Source organism: Prionailurus viverrinus, unplaced genomic scaffold (assembly GCF_022837055.1).
Source record: "Prionailurus viverrinus isolate Anna unplaced genomic scaffold, UM_Priviv_1.0 scaffold_33, whole genome shotgun sequence".
NCBI lineage: Eukaryota > Metazoa > Chordata > Mammalia > Carnivora > Felidae > Prionailurus > Prionailurus viverrinus.
In genome coordinates, this window is record NW_025927604.1 from 1,760,473 (window position 1) to 1,778,126 (window position 17,654).

At 51.2% G+C, this 17,654-nt stretch overlaps 1 protein-coding gene across 4 annotated transcripts in view; it reads right to left on the minus strand.

The window, feature by feature from the left end:
• SNTG2 (syntrophin gamma 2) overlaps positions 1-17,654 on the minus strand; it is a 136,610-nt gene that overhangs the window by 76,772 nt on the left and 42,184 nt on the right. For all 4 annotated transcript variants that reach the window (XM_047845279.1, XM_047845280.1, XM_047845278.1 and 1 more), the window contains one exon: positions 11,720-11,811. In XM_047845279.1, the coding sequence (XP_047701235.1) occupies positions 11,720-11,811 (92 nt within the window). The remainder of the gene's footprint in view (positions 1-11,719; positions 11,812-17,654) is intronic.

A 17,654-nucleotide genomic window follows, 5' to 3' on the forward strand; every position in this document is an offset into this window, starting at 1 on the left:
CTCTCAATCTCTCTCTCAAAATAGATAAACAAACTGTAAAAAATAACAAATAGACAAGAATTAAGACAGTTTCTTAACAGCGTCAGCTTTTACGGACTTCCTGTTTTCCCATTTCCTCTGAACACGGTGTGTCAAGATGACCGGAGCCCGAGGCTGCACACACCGGGCCGGCCACCTGCACCTGCCCCCCGCCCCCCGCCCCCCACCCCCTGCCCCCTGTCCCTCTGCCACGCCCCTGTACACTGAGCGAAACTGCAGTGAATGGAGCAAGGAACTCACTGCGGCTGGTTGGTGAGGCGGCCAAGTAGACGAGGCCACCGAGGCCTCTCCAGAACCAGCCGCACGCGAGCCTCAGGAAACTGTCTCAGCAAATACACACAGCCCCACACAAGCTGGTTCTGCAGCTTCCGCAGGGTGCATCCTGATGAAACAGGAGTTCTCCGTGTTATCTACAAGGAGCGAGTCTTACAGGCTAACTAGACATCCAATATTAACTATTATTGACAGGAAAGTCTTCTAACGTCTTTGTCCGCAGCTAGATTTAGACATACGTCTCAGGAATGAACAGCATGGTCTCAGCGTTTCATACGAGAAATGTAAATAATTTTCTATTTGAATTTGATGTATTTTGAGTGGAAATGTTTAGTCTATTATTTTCAAATATTTTGTGCAGGCTATCTACAGTACTTATGGTGCATAAATTTTTTGATGTTACGGCAATACAATTATTAAAAGCAAATGAACTTTTGTGACAACAGATTATTGTCATATTTTTCAAATCGAAATCACTATTATCACAATAAGATTAAAAATCTCTTAAGAAACGTGAATAATGGAGACAAAATAGGACATGACTGTTCTTAGACTCTTCACAGGCAGTTGTAAATCAGGCCCGTTCAGAAGCCAGTGGGGTGACCTAGAGATTTCATGTCTGTGGTGATGACTCTGGTCCTTTGTGGTCTTTGCCACGTTCCACTCACAGAGTCCCCTTAGGACCTCCTGCAGGGCCGGATTAGTGGTCACAAACTCCTTCAGTTTTGTTTGGGAAAGTCTTTATCTTTCTTTCTACTCTGAACGACGGCCTTGCGGAACAAAGGATTCTTGGCTGCATATTTTTCCTGTTCAGCACATTGACCATTTTCTGCCAATCCCTTCCGGCCTGCCAAGGTTCAGTGGACAGGTCTGCCCCTACCCTTATGTGTCTACCCTTATAGGTTAAGGCATGTGTGTCCCTTGATGATTTCAGAACTGTCCCTTATCTTTGAATTCTGTCAGTTTTACTATGATATGTCATGGTGTTGACCTGTTTTTATTGATTTTAAACAGAGTTCTCTGTGCCTCTTGGACTTGGATGCCTGTTTCTTTCCCCAGATTAAGGATCACTCTGAATATAAATGGACTAAATGCTCCAATCAAAAGACACAGGGTATCAGAAAGGATAAAAAAAAAAAAACCAAGATCCATCTATACACTGTCTACAAGAGACTCACTCTAGACCCGCAGACTGAAAGTGAGGGGATAGAGAACCATCTATCATGCTCCTGGAAGTCAAAAGAAAGCCGGAGTAGCCATACTTCTATCAGACACACTAGATGTAAAACAAAGACTGTAACAAGAGATGAAGAAGGGCATCATATCATAATCAAGGGGTCCATCCAAATGTGGAGGCACCCAAATAGAAATTAAGTTAATCACAAACATAAGCAAACTTTTAGATAATACTGTAATTGTAGGAGACTTTAATACCCCACGTACAACAATGGACAGATCATCTAGGCAGAAAATCAATAAGGAAACCACGGCTCTGAATAAGACATTGGACCAGATGGACCTAACATATATTCAGAACATTTCATCTTGAAGCAGCAGAATACACATTCTTCTCCAGTGCACATGGAGCATTCTCCACAATAGATCACACACTGGGTCACAAAACAGCCCACAACAAGTACAAAAAGATCGAGATCATACCATGAATATTTTCAGACCACAACACTATGAAACTTGAAATTAACCACTAGAAAAAACGTGGAGAGCCCCCAAATACATGGAGGTTAAAGAACATCCTACTGAAGAATGAATGGGTTAGCCATGAAATTGAAGAAGAAATTTAAAAATACATGGAAGCAAATCAAAACGAAAACATGACAGTCAGTCCCTTTGGGATGCAGCAAAGGCAGTCCTGAGAGGAAAATACATTGCAATCCAGGCCCATCTCAAGAAACAAGAATGGTCCCAAACACACAACCTAACCTTACACCTAAAGGAGCAGCAAATAAAGCCAAAAGTCAGAAGAAGGGAAATAATAAAGATTAGAGCAGAAATAATGATATAGAATTTAAAAAAATAGAACAGATCAACGAAACTGAGCGCTGGTTTTTTTGAAAGAATAAACAAAATTGATAAACCCCAAGCCAGACTTCTCTAAAAGCAAACAGGTAAAATCACAAATGAAAGAGATAACAAATACAATTAGAAGACAATGCTTTGAAAAAACTATATACCAACAAACTGGACGATCCAGACGAAATGGACAAATTCCTGGACACCCACACACTACCAAAACTCAAATAGGAAGAAACAGAAAATCTGAACAGATGCATAGCCAGCAAAGAAATTGAATTGCTTATCAAAAATCTCCCAGCAAACAAGAGTCGTGGGCCAGAGGGCTTCCTAGGGGAATTCTACCAAACATCTAAACAAGAGTTAATACCTATTGTTCTCAAGGTATTCCAAAAACAGAAATGGAAGGAAAGCTTCCAAACTCATTGTGTGAGGCCAGCATTACTTTGATTCCAAAACCAGACAAAGACCCCACTTAAAAAGGAGAACTGCAGGTCAATATCCCTGATAAACATGGATGCAAAAATTTTCAACAAGATACTAACAAATCAAATTCAACAGTACATCTAAAGAATTATTCACCATGGCCAAGTGGGATTCATTCCTGGGCTGCAGCGCTGGTTCAATATTTGCAAGTCAATCAACATGATACACTACATTAGAAGAAAGTATAAGAACCACATGACCCTGTCAATAGATGCAGAAAAAGCATTCAACAAAACACAGCATCCTTTCCTAATAAAACTGTTAAGAAAGTAGGGATAGAAAGAGCATACATTAACATCATAAAAGCCATATACGAAATGCCCACAGCTCATATCATCCTCAATGGGGAAAAACCAAGAGTTTTCCCCCTAATATCAGGAACACAACAGGATGTCCATTCTCCCTACTGTTGTTCAACATAGTGATGGAAGTCCTAGCCTCAGCAATCAGACAACACAAAGAAGTAAAAGGCATCCAAACTGGCAAAGAAGTCACCCTTTCACTCTTCGCAGATGACATATACTCCACATGGAAAACCCAAAAGATTCCACCAAAAAACTGCCAGAGCTGATCCATGAATTCAGCAAGGCTGCAGGATATAAAATCAATGTACAGAAATTGGTTGTATTCCTATACACCAACAATGAAGCAACAGACAGAGATATCGAGGAATTGATCACATTTACAATTGCACCCAAAACTGTAAAATACCTAGGAATAAACCTAACCAAAGAGGTAAAAGATCTGTATGCTGAAAACTATAGAAAACTTAAGAAAGAAATTGAAGAAGACATAAAGAAATGGAAAAACACTCCATGCTCATGGATTCTAAGAACAAATATTGTAACAATGTCGATACTACCCAAAGCAATCTACATATTCAATTCAATCCCTATCAAAATAACACCAGCATTCTTCACAGAGCTAGAACAAATGATCCTAAAATTTGTATGGAACCAGAAAAGACCCCGAATAGCCAAAGCGGTCTTGAAAAAGAAAACCAAAGCAGGAGGCATCACAATCCCAGACCTCAAGCTATACTACAAAGCTGTCATCATCAAGACAGTATGGTACTGGCACCAGAACAGACACTCAGATCAATGGAACAGAATAGAGAACCCAGAAATGGACCCACAAACGTATGGCCAACTCATCTTTGACAAAGCAGGAAAGAATATCCCATGGAATAAAGACAGTCTCTTCAGCAAGTGGTGCTGGGAAAACTGGACAGCGACATGCAGAAGAATGAACCCCGACCGCTTTCTTACACCGAACACAAAAATGAACTCAAAATGGATGAAAGACCTCCATGTAAGACAGGAAGCCATCAAAATCGAGGAGAAAGCCGGCAAAAACCTCACTGACAGAGAAACACAGGGAAACGGCTGTGTAAATTGGGGCTTTCACCGCTGTTATCCCAATTCCCAGCAGACAGGTCTATGCGCACAAGGAAACCGCAGTCCTGAACATTCTCACCTCCGCAGGTAATCACTGTTGCACACGGCAGAGCTCATTTGCGTCTCTGTGTCCTTGTAAATGACTGTGTTCCTACGGCACTCACACTTCTGAAAATTAACATTGCGTAAGTATCTTCCAGCCATTAAAAGCTCTTGGTAAGATTCATTTTAAAACACTGAAAACTCTCCTCACATGAATGCATCAGCATATACATAACTATCTCCCTATTCTTGAGACGTTAGATCGAAATGGGTTTTTCTTAAGCACTTACTATGTGCACTATGAACACGGCTTGCCGTCAGTCCCGGGCTTGGGACTGCTGTGTGGACGGCGTGACGGTCCACGGAGGCACTGCCCTTACCGCCAGACAGCACTCCAGAAACACCCCCGCAAGGCGCTCAGCCGGACTGGTCAGGATCGCCTCCGTGGAATCTGCCACCACACCACAGCCTTTGGTAAAACCCCATTTCCAACGCCCTCTGCGGAGCCCCCAGATCAGACTCACTGAGCCCTCACTGGGACTGGTGTGTGTGAGCCTGAATACACAGCTTACCAGTCGTGGCTTCAGGGCCACATCCTGGGGACACGGGCCCCGAGCCCTGAGCCCCACTGTGGTTTATAACAGACTTGCTGTTTGTGTGAAACTGTTTATCGACTCACACATCACACGACTGACGCCCTGCAGCCACCTGGGTCGTCCCTTTCACCCCGTGGCTACCGTCAGCCACTCTCCCCGCCATAACCAGCGTCCCGTGCTCTGCGGTGCGTGTGGCTTCCACGAGCACAAGCACGGTACGGTCGGGGGGCCACAAAGCTGAGGCACCCACGAGAGCGGTCCACGTGCACGAACACCTACCGCTGACCATCCCCAGCAGGACTTGCCTCGGGGACGCAGCACGACAGTCACAGTCCCCCACCCAACGTGGCCAGAGGGACGACGGAGGGGATGTGACAGCAAGACCGGCTGAGGTCGTCGCCAGGGTTCCTCGCTGGCTCCACGTGACGGGTGGACCTGGCAGTGTCCGGTGCCTCCACTCTTCTCTTCAGCCACCTCACCCAGTGCCCCCTAGCCTACCTCTGACAACCACCAATCTGTGCACTGTGTCTGCGAGGGTTTCCTTCACTCATTTTTATTTTTCAGGTTCCGCACGTAAGCGAAATCATACAGTATCTGTCTTTCTTTCTGTGCTTCCTCTCACTTAGCACGGTGCCACCAAGGTCCATCCGTGTTGTCACAAGTGGCAGGACTTCCTTCTTCCCAAGGCCGTGTAATATGCCACTGCAGACAGAGATGTAGGGCTTCCGTGTTTTCGTGAGCCGAATCAACAACACTCAGGTTGATTCCTATCTTGGCTGCTGTCAATAACGAGCAATGAACGAGGGAATGCAGGTGTCTCTTCGAGACCGTGGTTTCGTGTCCTTTGGAAGCATTCCCCGAAGTGGGATTGCTGGTCATCCGGCACTTCTATTTCTCACGTTTTGAGGAACCTCCACGCTGCCCTCCAGTGTGGCTGCACCAGTCAGCATTCCCACCGACAGTGCTTGAGGGTTCCCTTTTCTCCGCGTCCTCGCCAACACCTGCTGTTTCTTGTGTCGTTGACTTTAGCCGTTCGGACAGCTGTGAGGTGACGTCATGGTCTTGATTTGATTTTCTTTTTTTTAATTTTTAAAAATCTTTATTATTTATTTTTGAGAGAGAGAGAGAGAGAGAGAGAGAGAGAGAGAGAGAGAGAGAAAGAGAGAATGAGCCAGGGAGGGTACAGACAGAGGGAGACACAGAATCCGAAGCAGGCCCCAGGCTCCGAGCTGTCAGCACAGAGCCCGACGCGGGGCCCGAACCCACGAACCGCAAGATCATGACCTGAGCCGAAGTCGGACGCTCGGCTCACTGAGCCACCCAGGCGCCCCACTGATTTGCATTTTCTTGAGGATGTCTGACACCGACCATCTTCTCATGTGTGCTAGTCACCTGTATGTCTTCTGCAGAAAAATATCTATTCAGTTCGTCTACCCAATTTTTTTAAGTTTACTTACTTATTTTGAGAGTGAGAGAATCCTCAGCAGGCTCCACATTGTCAGTGCAGAGCCCGATGTGGGGCTCAAACTCACGAACCGTGAGACTGTCACCTGACGCAATCAAGAGTTGACGCTTAACCGACTGAGCCCGCCAGGCGCCCTGCGTCCTCTCCACCCAAATCTTCATTGAAGTGTAAGGTTTCTTCTCTTGAGCTGTAGGTGTTCCTTATAAATTTTGAATAATAGCCCCTTACGAGTCAAGTATCTTCTCCATTTTTGAGGCCTTCATTTGCTGTGCAGAAGCTTTCCGTGTGATACAGCCCGCTTGTTTATTTTTGCTTTTGTTGCCTTTGCGTTTGGGGTCAATTTTTAAAAATCAGCACCAAGAACAGGATCAAGGCACTTATACGCTAGGATTTCTTCCAGGAGGTTTACGGTTAAGGGTCTTATGTTCAGTCTTTCGTCTACTTTGACTTAATTCTTTTGTGTAAGAAATCGGTTCACTTTCATTTCATCCTTCTGCACGTTGCTGTCCAGCTTTCCCAACACCATTTCCTGAAGAGACTGTCCTTTCCCCGCTGTATATTCTTGGCTCTTCTGTAATAAAGTAATTGACCATATAATTGTGGATTTATTGCTGGGTTTTCTCTTCTGTCCCATCGGTCTATGTGTCTGTTTTTATACGAGGACCATACTGTTTTGATGATCACAGCTTTGTAAAAAAAACTTAAGTCAGGGAACATCATGCCTCCAGCTTTGTTCTTTTTCAAGATTTATCTGGTGTCTCTTAGTCTTTCTTGGCCTCATACAAATTTTAGGATCGTTTGTTCTACTTCTGTGAAAACTGCTATTGAATTTTGATAGGGACTGCATTGAATCTGTACATTGCTTTGGATAGTGTGGGCATTTTATTTAAAAGATTTTTTAAATAAACGTGTTATTTATTTTTGAGAGAGAGACAGCACGAGTAGGGAAGGGGAGAGAGAGAGGGACAGAGGATCCAAGGCGGCTCCAGCTCTGTGCTGACAGCAGAGAGCCCAGTGTGGGGCTCGAACCCACGAACCGTGCGATCATGACCGGAGCTAAAGCCAAGAGTCAGATGCTTAACCGACTGAGCCCCCAGGCACCCCTGATTCCAGTCCTCTTAGAGACTGAAATAATCGATGGCTCCTGAACTATAAATTCAGTCTAATGAAACGTATTTTATTACTACCCTATTTGTGTTCATATTTACCTTCTTACTTTGGCTCCTTCATTGTCTTCTTTTCCTTTTTTCTTGGTGCATTTTTAATTATCTTTTGCGATTTGCTTTATTTCTCTTTTGGCCTTTAATTTTACTGGTGTTTTACTAATTTACGAAGTATTGTAACAGGAGAGGGACCTCAGCACGCTCACTGTCCAGTCCTACCTGAGCTCCGACTAACCTACGACAGCAGACAGTGACTTCGGTGGTGTTACCACCTCAAGACAAACAACGTTGGTCTATACTCACCCGAGAGCCCAAGAACACCCAGGGAGCACGCCGGCTCTCGCTCGGGACAAAGGAGACCTTTCTGGACACGAAACCCTCTCGGAGCAGCCCGCTCCGAGGACAAGCATCAACACTAACCGGGTAAGGAGGGGCCAGCGGGTCTGCAGACGAGTGGGAGGTCCAGGGGGACAGAAGGAGGAATGAATTCTGCAATTTTCAGCCTAATAGACGCTGTCAGTGTGAATGAGACCTTCTCTGCTGTTATAAATATTCGGTAAGGACTTCTGGCAGAGAAGCAGCAAAAAGATGAAGTCAGTTCTAAACTATGTGGGGCAGCCCCCGCTTCTGGACGAGCGCGTGTGGGAGCTAGAAGGAAAAGCCGGGAGCCGACCCCGTCTCACGGGGGAAGAGAGGTCACGTCGGGAAGGAGTAGTTACCAATTCAGTTCGGAATAAACACACAGAAAGGCTGCGACCTAGACAAGGTAGCACGGGCGTCCCTCCGGCAGTGTGGACCGGAGGACGTGCAGCCTGCCCGCCTCCACAAGGAGAGGCGCGGACGCACCGGGTCGGAGGCACGAGCGGTGAGAGCCGGGGACCAGCCCGCGGGTCCCCCTTCCCCGTTACAAGGCTGCTCTGAGCAAAGTCCACTTCCTGCTCGGTCGGGTCGGGTTCGGTCCCGGAGGACGGAAGCCATCCAACCATTCCGAGAGCGTCGCCACCGGAAACGGTCCACATCCCGCGAGTCTGAGGATGTTTCCGACCCGCTTCTGTCGATAAAGCAAAGTGCAGGGCAGGGTCTACTTTACCCCCCGATCCACAGGTCCTGTCAGTTCCAGCACCATCGAGAGGCTGTACTGGACACAGTCCCCTGTCGAGCGCAGAGAATGATCTCAGTGCCAAACAGGCTTCAGGAGAGAGAGCCCAGCCACTAAGGGCGTGGAACCAGCTGGCCGCTGGATTATTGACGCGATTATTATTGTTTCCATCTGGAATACCAAGCAGGTGGCCTTTAAAATTTTTTACAGGATTTTGAGTCTGAATATCTTTTAAAAAATAATGTATTAAAACTCTTTTTTGACTCTCTGGGATTCAGATTCTCTGAAATGCGTTGTTCTTGAAGGTGACCTAACCAAATGATTACAGAGCATTCCTACGCTCTGCCTTTCTCTTTCTCCCCTTCGTGATGAGGGTGACAATGAAGGCTGAGGGTACGCGTTCACAGGAGTGGGCTGGTCGCCGGCCCCACGCCGAGCCTGAGAGCACGGAGGCCCGAGGCCGTGGGAGGAGGTACCGGGGGACCTCGGGTGGGGCCTCCCACCCCCCCGTCTGTTCCGTTCTCCAGTGCGCACCACATCTCCGGCAGACTGGGTCACCTATCCTGAGGGGACTTCTGGGGATGCGTCCTGCTCTGTGCACACCCTCTCATTCAAGAAGAATCGCATTAACGTGATCCTGGATGACGTTTTCTCAAAAAAAAAAAAAACAACACTCAGCACACGATTCAACTAGGATACTGTATAAAGCCGAGACAAATAACGAAATAAAAATCTTAAGAGATCTCCTAGAAGACAGTCCGATGAGAAGCCCAAGGGAAGGCAAGAAGGGACAAGAAGTAAGGCCTGTAAGGGACAGGAGGTGACGCTGGGGCACAAACGCAATCTGAGCTCGGGGTGGGGGCCGGAGGGGCGGGGAGGTGCCGTGTGTGTAGATGAAGGCTGGTGTCAAAGACCATGGAGAGGGCTGTATCAGTGACCACACCGGAGGCTGCCCAGGAACACAGCCGGACCCGCAGCCACGTGGAGAGAAAACTTCCCCGTGTCCGCAGTGGAGACCAGAGACGCTGGAAGTACATTCAAGTGTAGACAAAATAACCCGTTTTAAAATAACCTGAAATAGATTTTGGTACCAACAGGCCTTAAGTTCTAGTGAGAGTCCTTGAGCAGAGAGGAGATCCATCCTGCAAGGAGGCCGGATGCAGAAGTCGTGGGGAGAACAAGAGGCTGTAACATTTCGGAATGCAGGAGCCCCAAAAGCGGCTTCTAAACACAAAGCCACAGCAGGTGGTAAATCAGGAAACAACTCGGGCTCAGGGGTCACAAGGTCCTAGCACCTTCCAGCAGGACCTAAACACGCTGTCTTTCTATCGTGTAGGCAAAGTATACATTTGGCAAAATTTCAAGGGCCACCTTCAAATAAATGTAAATGGAGTACACACATTTGAGACACGCAGAGGAGAATTTTAGAAGGAAGACACGTGAAAAATTTAATCCGAATAATTTAAATATCAAGAAGAAAAGGGGCACAGTGAAGGGGGGGACCAATAAAAATTCAAAGTCCGCGATCAAAACCAAACTCGAGCACACATCGGTCATCACCACACACTCCAACGGGGGCGCAGCCTGTCAGGCTCGGTGGTAAGAAAGAAGGAAGCACAAAAATGCAAACGAAATCAAAGGGACAAGGTAACAAAAATGAGTAGGAACCAGCAGCGTGCGGATCCGGGAGCCAAAGTCGTTCTTTGCTAAGAGCAGTAAAATGAAGAATCCTCGGCTGAATCGATCAAAAAAGAAAAAATTAACCCTATTGAAAAATATTGGAGATCTGAGACCCTTTCACCAGCAGGAAAAATGACTTCCCCTGTAGTCACACACTTTCACACACTTTCAATAAACACCCCAAGACTTCTGCAGAATCTGATCAGAGGCTTTTAAAATTCTCACGAAGAAACAAAGGGAAAGAGAAGACGGAAAAAATAAAGTGAACCAGGAGGTGAGGAGACCTGGGCCCGCGGTGGCAAACGTGTTGCCGTAGGTCCACAGCGGTAAGTGTGATTCCGGCCTTGACACCGTTGGAGAGCACACGTAAACCACGGCAGGACACGCGGTCGAGGGCCCAGGTGGCACACAATCCCCGAGGAACCGGTCACGACACGTGCTTGCCCAGGACAATAAATCTGATCCCTACTTTTCACATGTTTTACAGAAATAAGTGTCACATGCCTGGGAGACCTAACACAGAGAGCAAACGAACACTGAGAAGGAAACACAAGCAGATATATTTACGAGCATGGGGTAAGGAAGGTTCTCCTGAACCAGATGCTAAATCCACACAGGAAAGCACGGACGAGGGGCGCTTGGGTCGCTCAGTCGGTTAAGCGCCTGACTTCGGCCAGGTCATGATCTCACGGTTCGTGGGTTCCAGCCCCGCGTCGGGCTCTGTGCTGACAGTGTGGAGCCTGCTTGGGATCCTCTCTCTCCCTCTCTCTCTGCCCCTCACCCACTCTCTCTCTCTCTCAAAATAAATAAACATTTTTTTAACGTGAAAATGAAAAACGGTATTTCAAGAACGTTACTGTCTGAATCTGGACTTTTCCCTCAGGCTGTCCCTGCACGTCCCGCAGCTGGTCCTTTTACGAGCGAGAGAGGGTCTGATTTCCAGTAACAGGTTTTCAGACTGCTTACGGGATTCCGATCCCCATCCGCTAACGCCGGTGGAGAGGAGCCCACACGCTGGAAGGGGGCCGAGGCAGGCCCGCTGCACAGGGTCTGGGTCTCTGTGGGAGGGGTTTCGGGGGCCAGGTGCCCCCCCGCTCTGGCTCAGCTGGGGTTTTTGGGGGGGCAGGCATCTGGGCGGGAGGAAAATGTCCCGCTGGCACACGGCACACGGGAGCCCGGCAGAGGTGGTGGGAGCAGGGCTGAATCCCACCTCGGAGCCAACTGCACCTGCCCGCTCGCTGGGCCGTGGGAGCCACGGCCACCACGGCCACCGGGTCCTACATCGTGGCGCCGAGCCATCCCTTGTGGGACCAGACACCAACCAACGGGTCCTCCATCGTGCCCCATGTCCTCCTAGCTGAACCTGCCACCTCGAGTGGTGTTTTAATTCTGGGGCGCGTGTGGGGACATACATCCCGCTCGGTTAAAGTACGAGAAGCCGTGCTTACTGTGCTGCTGGGGTTGCTGTTCAGATGCAGTCCACTGTCAAACAGAGGGGATGAGGCCCCGCTGCTGTGGTCGCCGGCTGGCCCCGGGGACCCTGCAGGCAAGCAGAGACGGTCACTCAGACGTGGCGCGGGCAGCGGTCCCCAGGTAGAGAGCCTCCCTTCTCCCGAGGCACCGGGAAGTCCCCCAGGACACCGGCCATCACGCGGAGCCACCACATCCGCCCTCCATCCCCTGCTGTCCTGGGGCCACCTCACACCCGTCTGGCCTCAACCAGAAATGGGGCAGAAGGCAGAAGGCGGGAAGATGGCCCACCTCACGGGAAAAGGTGCCACCGGGGTCCAGAATCCGCACCCACACGGCACCGGGAGACCGTCATCCCTGGCCCCTGGGGACGTCCCACACCTGCACTTTCTACCACCAGGATCACATCAGAACCTTCTACACGCTATTCCTGACTTTCTGTTCTAAATTTCCAAGCTGCTTATTTGTTTGACATTCTCTGATTTCCTTGGCATTGCCAACTGCATTAGTGGACAACACAGAGATAAATCAGATAAGTTTGTGGACAGTGGGTCTGAAAACAAAAAGCCCGTGTCTGGGTAGGAAGCAGAGGTCTGGGGCCAGGAGCCATTCCGAGCTACAGTTTCCTCTTCCGAAAGCAGAGACGGGGCTGAGTGACCTCCACCCCTGCCCTTCTGAAAGGAGGTGCCCTGGGCACCCCCAGCAGCCGATTGTCGGGCAGTAAATCGCATTAGGGAGAGACACCAAACTGCAGGGTAAAGTTGAAGCTGACCTACAGATCGGTTTTGCTTGAGAAAAACCGAGACATCACATTAAATCTCAGAATTCATAAGGGCGCCTGGGTGGCTCAGTCGGTTAAGCGTCCGACTTCAGCTCAGGTCACGATCTCACGGTTTGTGAGTTCGGGCCCCGCGTCGGGCTCTGTGCTGACGGCTCGGAGCCTGGAGCCTGCTTTGGATTCTGTGTTTCTCTCTCTCTGCTCCTCCCCTGGTCACGCTCTGTCTCTCTCTCAAAAATAAACATTAAAGAAAAATTAAAAAAAAAAACAAAACAGATTTCTGACTTTCCTGGAAAAGAGAAACATCTGAGGCTCCCAACAATAAATCGCTGTCCCCTAGCCTCCTCACCACGCAGGGCCCAAACCCACCAGCCACCGGCATCAGGGCCCCCGCCGTGCGGGTCAGTCGCATGAGGTGGCCACGCAGGGACAGAGATGAGCCTGTGTTGGTCACCCCGTCATCAACATCCTTATGATTTCTCGGGAACTGAACCAAGTGCCTCGTAAATGTGGTTTCCCTCGCTGCTTCAAAACACGTGCCTCTGCTGGGCGTGTTTACTACAAGCGTCATTTTGCAGAGGAAGAAACTGGAGGGGTTCTGTCCGTCACCCACTGACCGCAGTCCTCTCGGGACCGAGGGCTCACACCCGGAGCACCTGGTTCCGGTAAAGGGGAACACGCCCCACCTCCAGGCCTCCGGGGCCACACGACCAGAGCTTGTGATCAGCTCCACAAAATTCACGCCAACGGTGAACTTTCAAGGGGAAGGAGAAAGCTTTCCTGCTGTTTCCGATGTCTGAGAATAGCTTCGCAGAGAAAGCTAGATTCGCCGACAACCGGATCCCAAATATTTTTGGCCACAATAGGAGCATGAGCAGCTCCCGTGTGACTCACAGGTTCAGTCTGTTAATTCTTGTGGTGGAGCCACACGGAGAAGGACACCTGCCCACGTAAGTCCACCGGCCACGAGAACCAGGCATCTAGGCTTTACCCTGAGGAGCCCCCTACGGACGGACCCCTGAGCCGATCCAGGGTCCTGGCGTGTGACCGTCTGGGTGCTGAGGACGGCGCGGCCGATCTGCCACAGACACCGGCCGCCAGCCATCACCGCGTGATGTGGCGTGCCCCCTCCCCCACCCGCTGTAGGAAAGGAGCCGGAAGCCCCAAACAGTGGAGACGCCTGGTGCTTGGTCGACTTCCTAAGATTAAACTGAAGGTCAGGTGACATCACGTACGCAGTCATTTCGAAGTCACCAGCCCTCTCACTGTGGACGGGCTCGCGGGGCTCTGCAGCCGACTATTGCCACCCCTGCCTGCCGCTGCGGGACTCCTGGGCCACCAGCCACCACGCCCCCACCCCCCGCACCCTTCCCCCGTCTCTACAGAACCGACGAGGACCTGGATTCCCCACTGAACACCACGTTCCTGCACGCGCCATGCGCAGCCCCAAGGACTCGGGAAATGCGCGCTGTTCTGGGCTCCGAAGACGGCGCTCCAGCGCACCCCTCCTTCCCTGGACCAGCCCCCGCGAACCCGCTGCCCTGGGGCCGTCTCCGCCTGGGTGCTCCGCTAGGCCACGGTGACACAACGCCGCCCTTGCTCCCTGCACCTCCGAGCTCCCCGCGCCCCAGGACAGTGCTGCGGCCAGAGGACACGCGACTGCTGGTCCCAGAGGGCGAAATAAAGGATGCGGAGCGAACGGGAACGTGAGTAGGTCACCCTGCCAGTCATCCTACTGACTTCGGATACACGGGTATGTTTTCGTCTACAGCATCCCAGAAGGGAAATCCGAACTGTTGTGATACAGTTTTGGTTACCACCAGTAAAGCCCATTATTTACAGGACGATCAGTTGTTGTCAATAATTGCTAATGATAAAAATAAACTTGGTGTCACAATTCAACATTAGAAAATATACAACAGGAGCACTTGGGGGCTCAGTCGGTGGGGCATCTGACCTCGGCTCAGGTCACGATCTCACCATTCGTGGGCTCAAGCCCCGCATCAGGCTCTGTGCCGACAGCTCGGAGCCGGGAGCCTGGAGCCTGCTTGGGATTCTGTGTCTCCTTCCCTCTCTGCCCCTCCCCCTGCTCGTGCTCTGTCTCTCTCAAAAATAAATATAAAGAAAATTTTAAAAAATAAAATATACAACAAAAAGCTTACAAGAAATATTTATAGAAACTTCTAGCCTACAAAACGAGCTCTCACCTAGGAAATTACACTGGCCTCCCTCATGCAGGGTGGGTGGGGTTTAATGAGGGGGTGGCTGCCGAGAAGGTCCCCCGGGGTCATGCACAGAGAGACCGAAGGACACAGCAATCCCATGCAGCTAACACCCCAGAGAAGGAACACATGTCCACACAAAACCCACGTATGAAGGCTCATGTCCGTATTACTCACAGCGGCTCCAAGGTGGGAAACAAACCACCCGCCGCTCCCCCCGCCCCCTGTCCGCTGATGAAGCAGGGATCACAATGTGGGACCTCATAGAACACAACAGAACAGGGGGGCTGACACCTGCTACAGCCTCTGCCAGCCTGGAAAACAAGAGCTCAAGTGAGGGACGCAGACGCAGAGGCCACACCGTGTGCGGATTCACCTTCACAGGGAGTGTGGAGCAGGAGAGCCCAGACACAGGAGGGGAGCCCGTGGGGCCGGGCCAGGGGCTGTGGTCTCTCTGGGGTGACGGGACGGCTCTGGGACTGGACACCGAGGGCTGCGCGGCACGCGGAAAACACTACAAACCGCTCAAGTGAACGAGCACTTGAAATGGTGGATCTTGGGGGCACGTGGGGGGCTCAGTCCATTGAGCATCTGACTTCAGCTCAGGTCATGATCTCTTGGTTCCTGAGTTCAAGCCCCACATCGGGCTCAGGGCTACAGCACAGAACCCTCTCCAGATCCTCTGTCCCTCTCTCTCTGCCCCTCTCCTGCTTGCATTCTCTTGAAAATAAAACGTTAAAAAAATAAAAAGATAAACAGTGGAAGTTGTGTTATGTGACTTCTATCTTAAAAAAACACGAAGAGTCTGAATTTATGCAAGAAAAAAAAAAAGAGAGAGAGAGAGACTGCTGACTCCTGTCACCGGCCGTTCATCTTCTCTCCAGTGTGGCGGTCAGGTGTCGAAAGCGGGCGCTGTCCTCACGGGCCTGGTGTCCTTGCACCACCGCCAGTCGCTGCTGTAGTGCACGGCGGGCTTCCACCGATGACCCGGTGCAGGGGTGAGGGTGGCGCAGGCAAGAGCGAGTTGCCGTCCTGCTGCGGCCTCACCAGAGGAACCTGCCTGAATTTACGGAGGGATTATGGTGTTTTGGAATAGTAAGGTTTTAACTTTTGAAGATTATACAAAACCAAATAAAGAACAGACGTTTACTGACTCAAGAGAGGGTTCAACATCCTTGCCACGTGGGAAGGCTGGCAGGCAGATCGCATGGGGCTTGTTGCCAGGCGACCGTTGGCTGGCCCCCCACACTGGGCCGTGAGCACCCTTACGAGGGTGCTGACGTGCGTGCTGAGCCCACCACGAGGGCCAGCGGGACTCAGCCAGGCTGTGCCAGGACATCGGCAGCAAAGCCGGGCAAGTGATGAGGCTGCTGGCTACGCGCAGCTCTGTCGCATCTCTCAACAAAACGTCTCCAGCGCCCCGGCTGATGGTCAGAGCTCCCCGTCGGTGCCTCAGCCAGGTGGACGTGGCCACCCCAGGCCTGTGGTGGCTCTGGGGACAGGCTCCCTGTTGACTCCTCTGGGCACTCCCCCCCCCCCCCCGGTTTCAAGATGCTGCTGGGGTTGCCTGGATTCTGCTGCTTCCGTAGCGTTATCGAAAGCGGTCTGGAGACCCTGGCCGCCCCCTCTGCCAGGAGGTCACCTCACCTGGAAGAAGGCAGACAGAGCCCTAACACGAACGTCCTCGGTGTCTACGCGCCAGATCCTGCCCGCCACCCCGTTCCTCCTGCTGCAACGTTACAGGATCAGCTCTCTATCTGCACGGGGATATGCCTACAGGACAGATATGCAGGCCGACCGACAGGGTGGACACACGGCCCGCCTGGTGGCACAGTGCTGTCAATCGACCACCTTCCACGAACACGATGCCACATACGTGACACCCAAGTGCACGTCCAACACTTGCTAGCTTTACGTTCTGCTGGAAAGAACCCCCGTGAAACCCTGGTACCATGTGCTCACAATCTGAAACGGAAGCCCAGAGTGGCCAGAAGCGACTAAGCTCTTTGCACGAGAGCCGCTCACTCTGTGTGCGATTCAGAAGAAACACGACAGACCCTTCTCCAGCCCCCCTGCTGTGGGGGGACACGAAGTCCACAGGCCACCCCAGCCTCTCCATTTCCACCTGCCACCCTAAATCCCTTATCTCACCCGAACCTCACGTCTGTTATGAACTGAACGTTTGTGTCCTCCAAATTCCTCTGCTGAATTTGGAATTCAACCGAGCCCCTGACAGGAGGTTGTTGGGGCACCTGAGGCAGGTGATGGGTGACCTTCCAAAAGGCCCCAGGGTCTCCCTGGCTCCTGCCACACGCGAGGACACAGAGAGGAGAGGCGTCTATGAACCAGGTCCTCCCAAGACGTCCCGCCTCCAGAAGCCAGAGCAAGAAGCATTTGCTGTCCCGGCTGCCACTGTGCTTTGTTACTGTGACCGAGTGGACCAGCCCCCCTGTCTTCTCCTCCAAACTGCTGGAGGTGCCCACGGATGTGCCCCCTGAGCCCAAAGACCCAGAGAAGCTGGCCGCAGGCAGGAGGTAGTGGCGTCCCCTCTTCGGGCCAGAGGCGCCTGCCTCCCCCACGGACAGCGCCCCCTGGGACCGGCGTCCCCCTCCTTCCCCGCAACGGACAGTCTGTCCCGGGAGTAGCGCCCCGCTGGCTCCTGGGACCTGCACACGGGCTGCCCCGAGCCGCTCCCCTCACAGGTGCACGTGCACGTCTGCCCAGACCCCACGGGACACGATGCAGTGCTGTGCGTGGGGCTTACTTTTCCAAAGACTGGTCTGATGGTCACCATTCCCACTTCCTGCTGCTCGGGGCGCGCTCCCTTGCGTCCACAGCCCCGCGGCCTCTCCTCTTGACCCTGGAGCCCTCTGCGAACTGCGAGGAGCTGGGCTCCTAAGAACGTAGACCCCG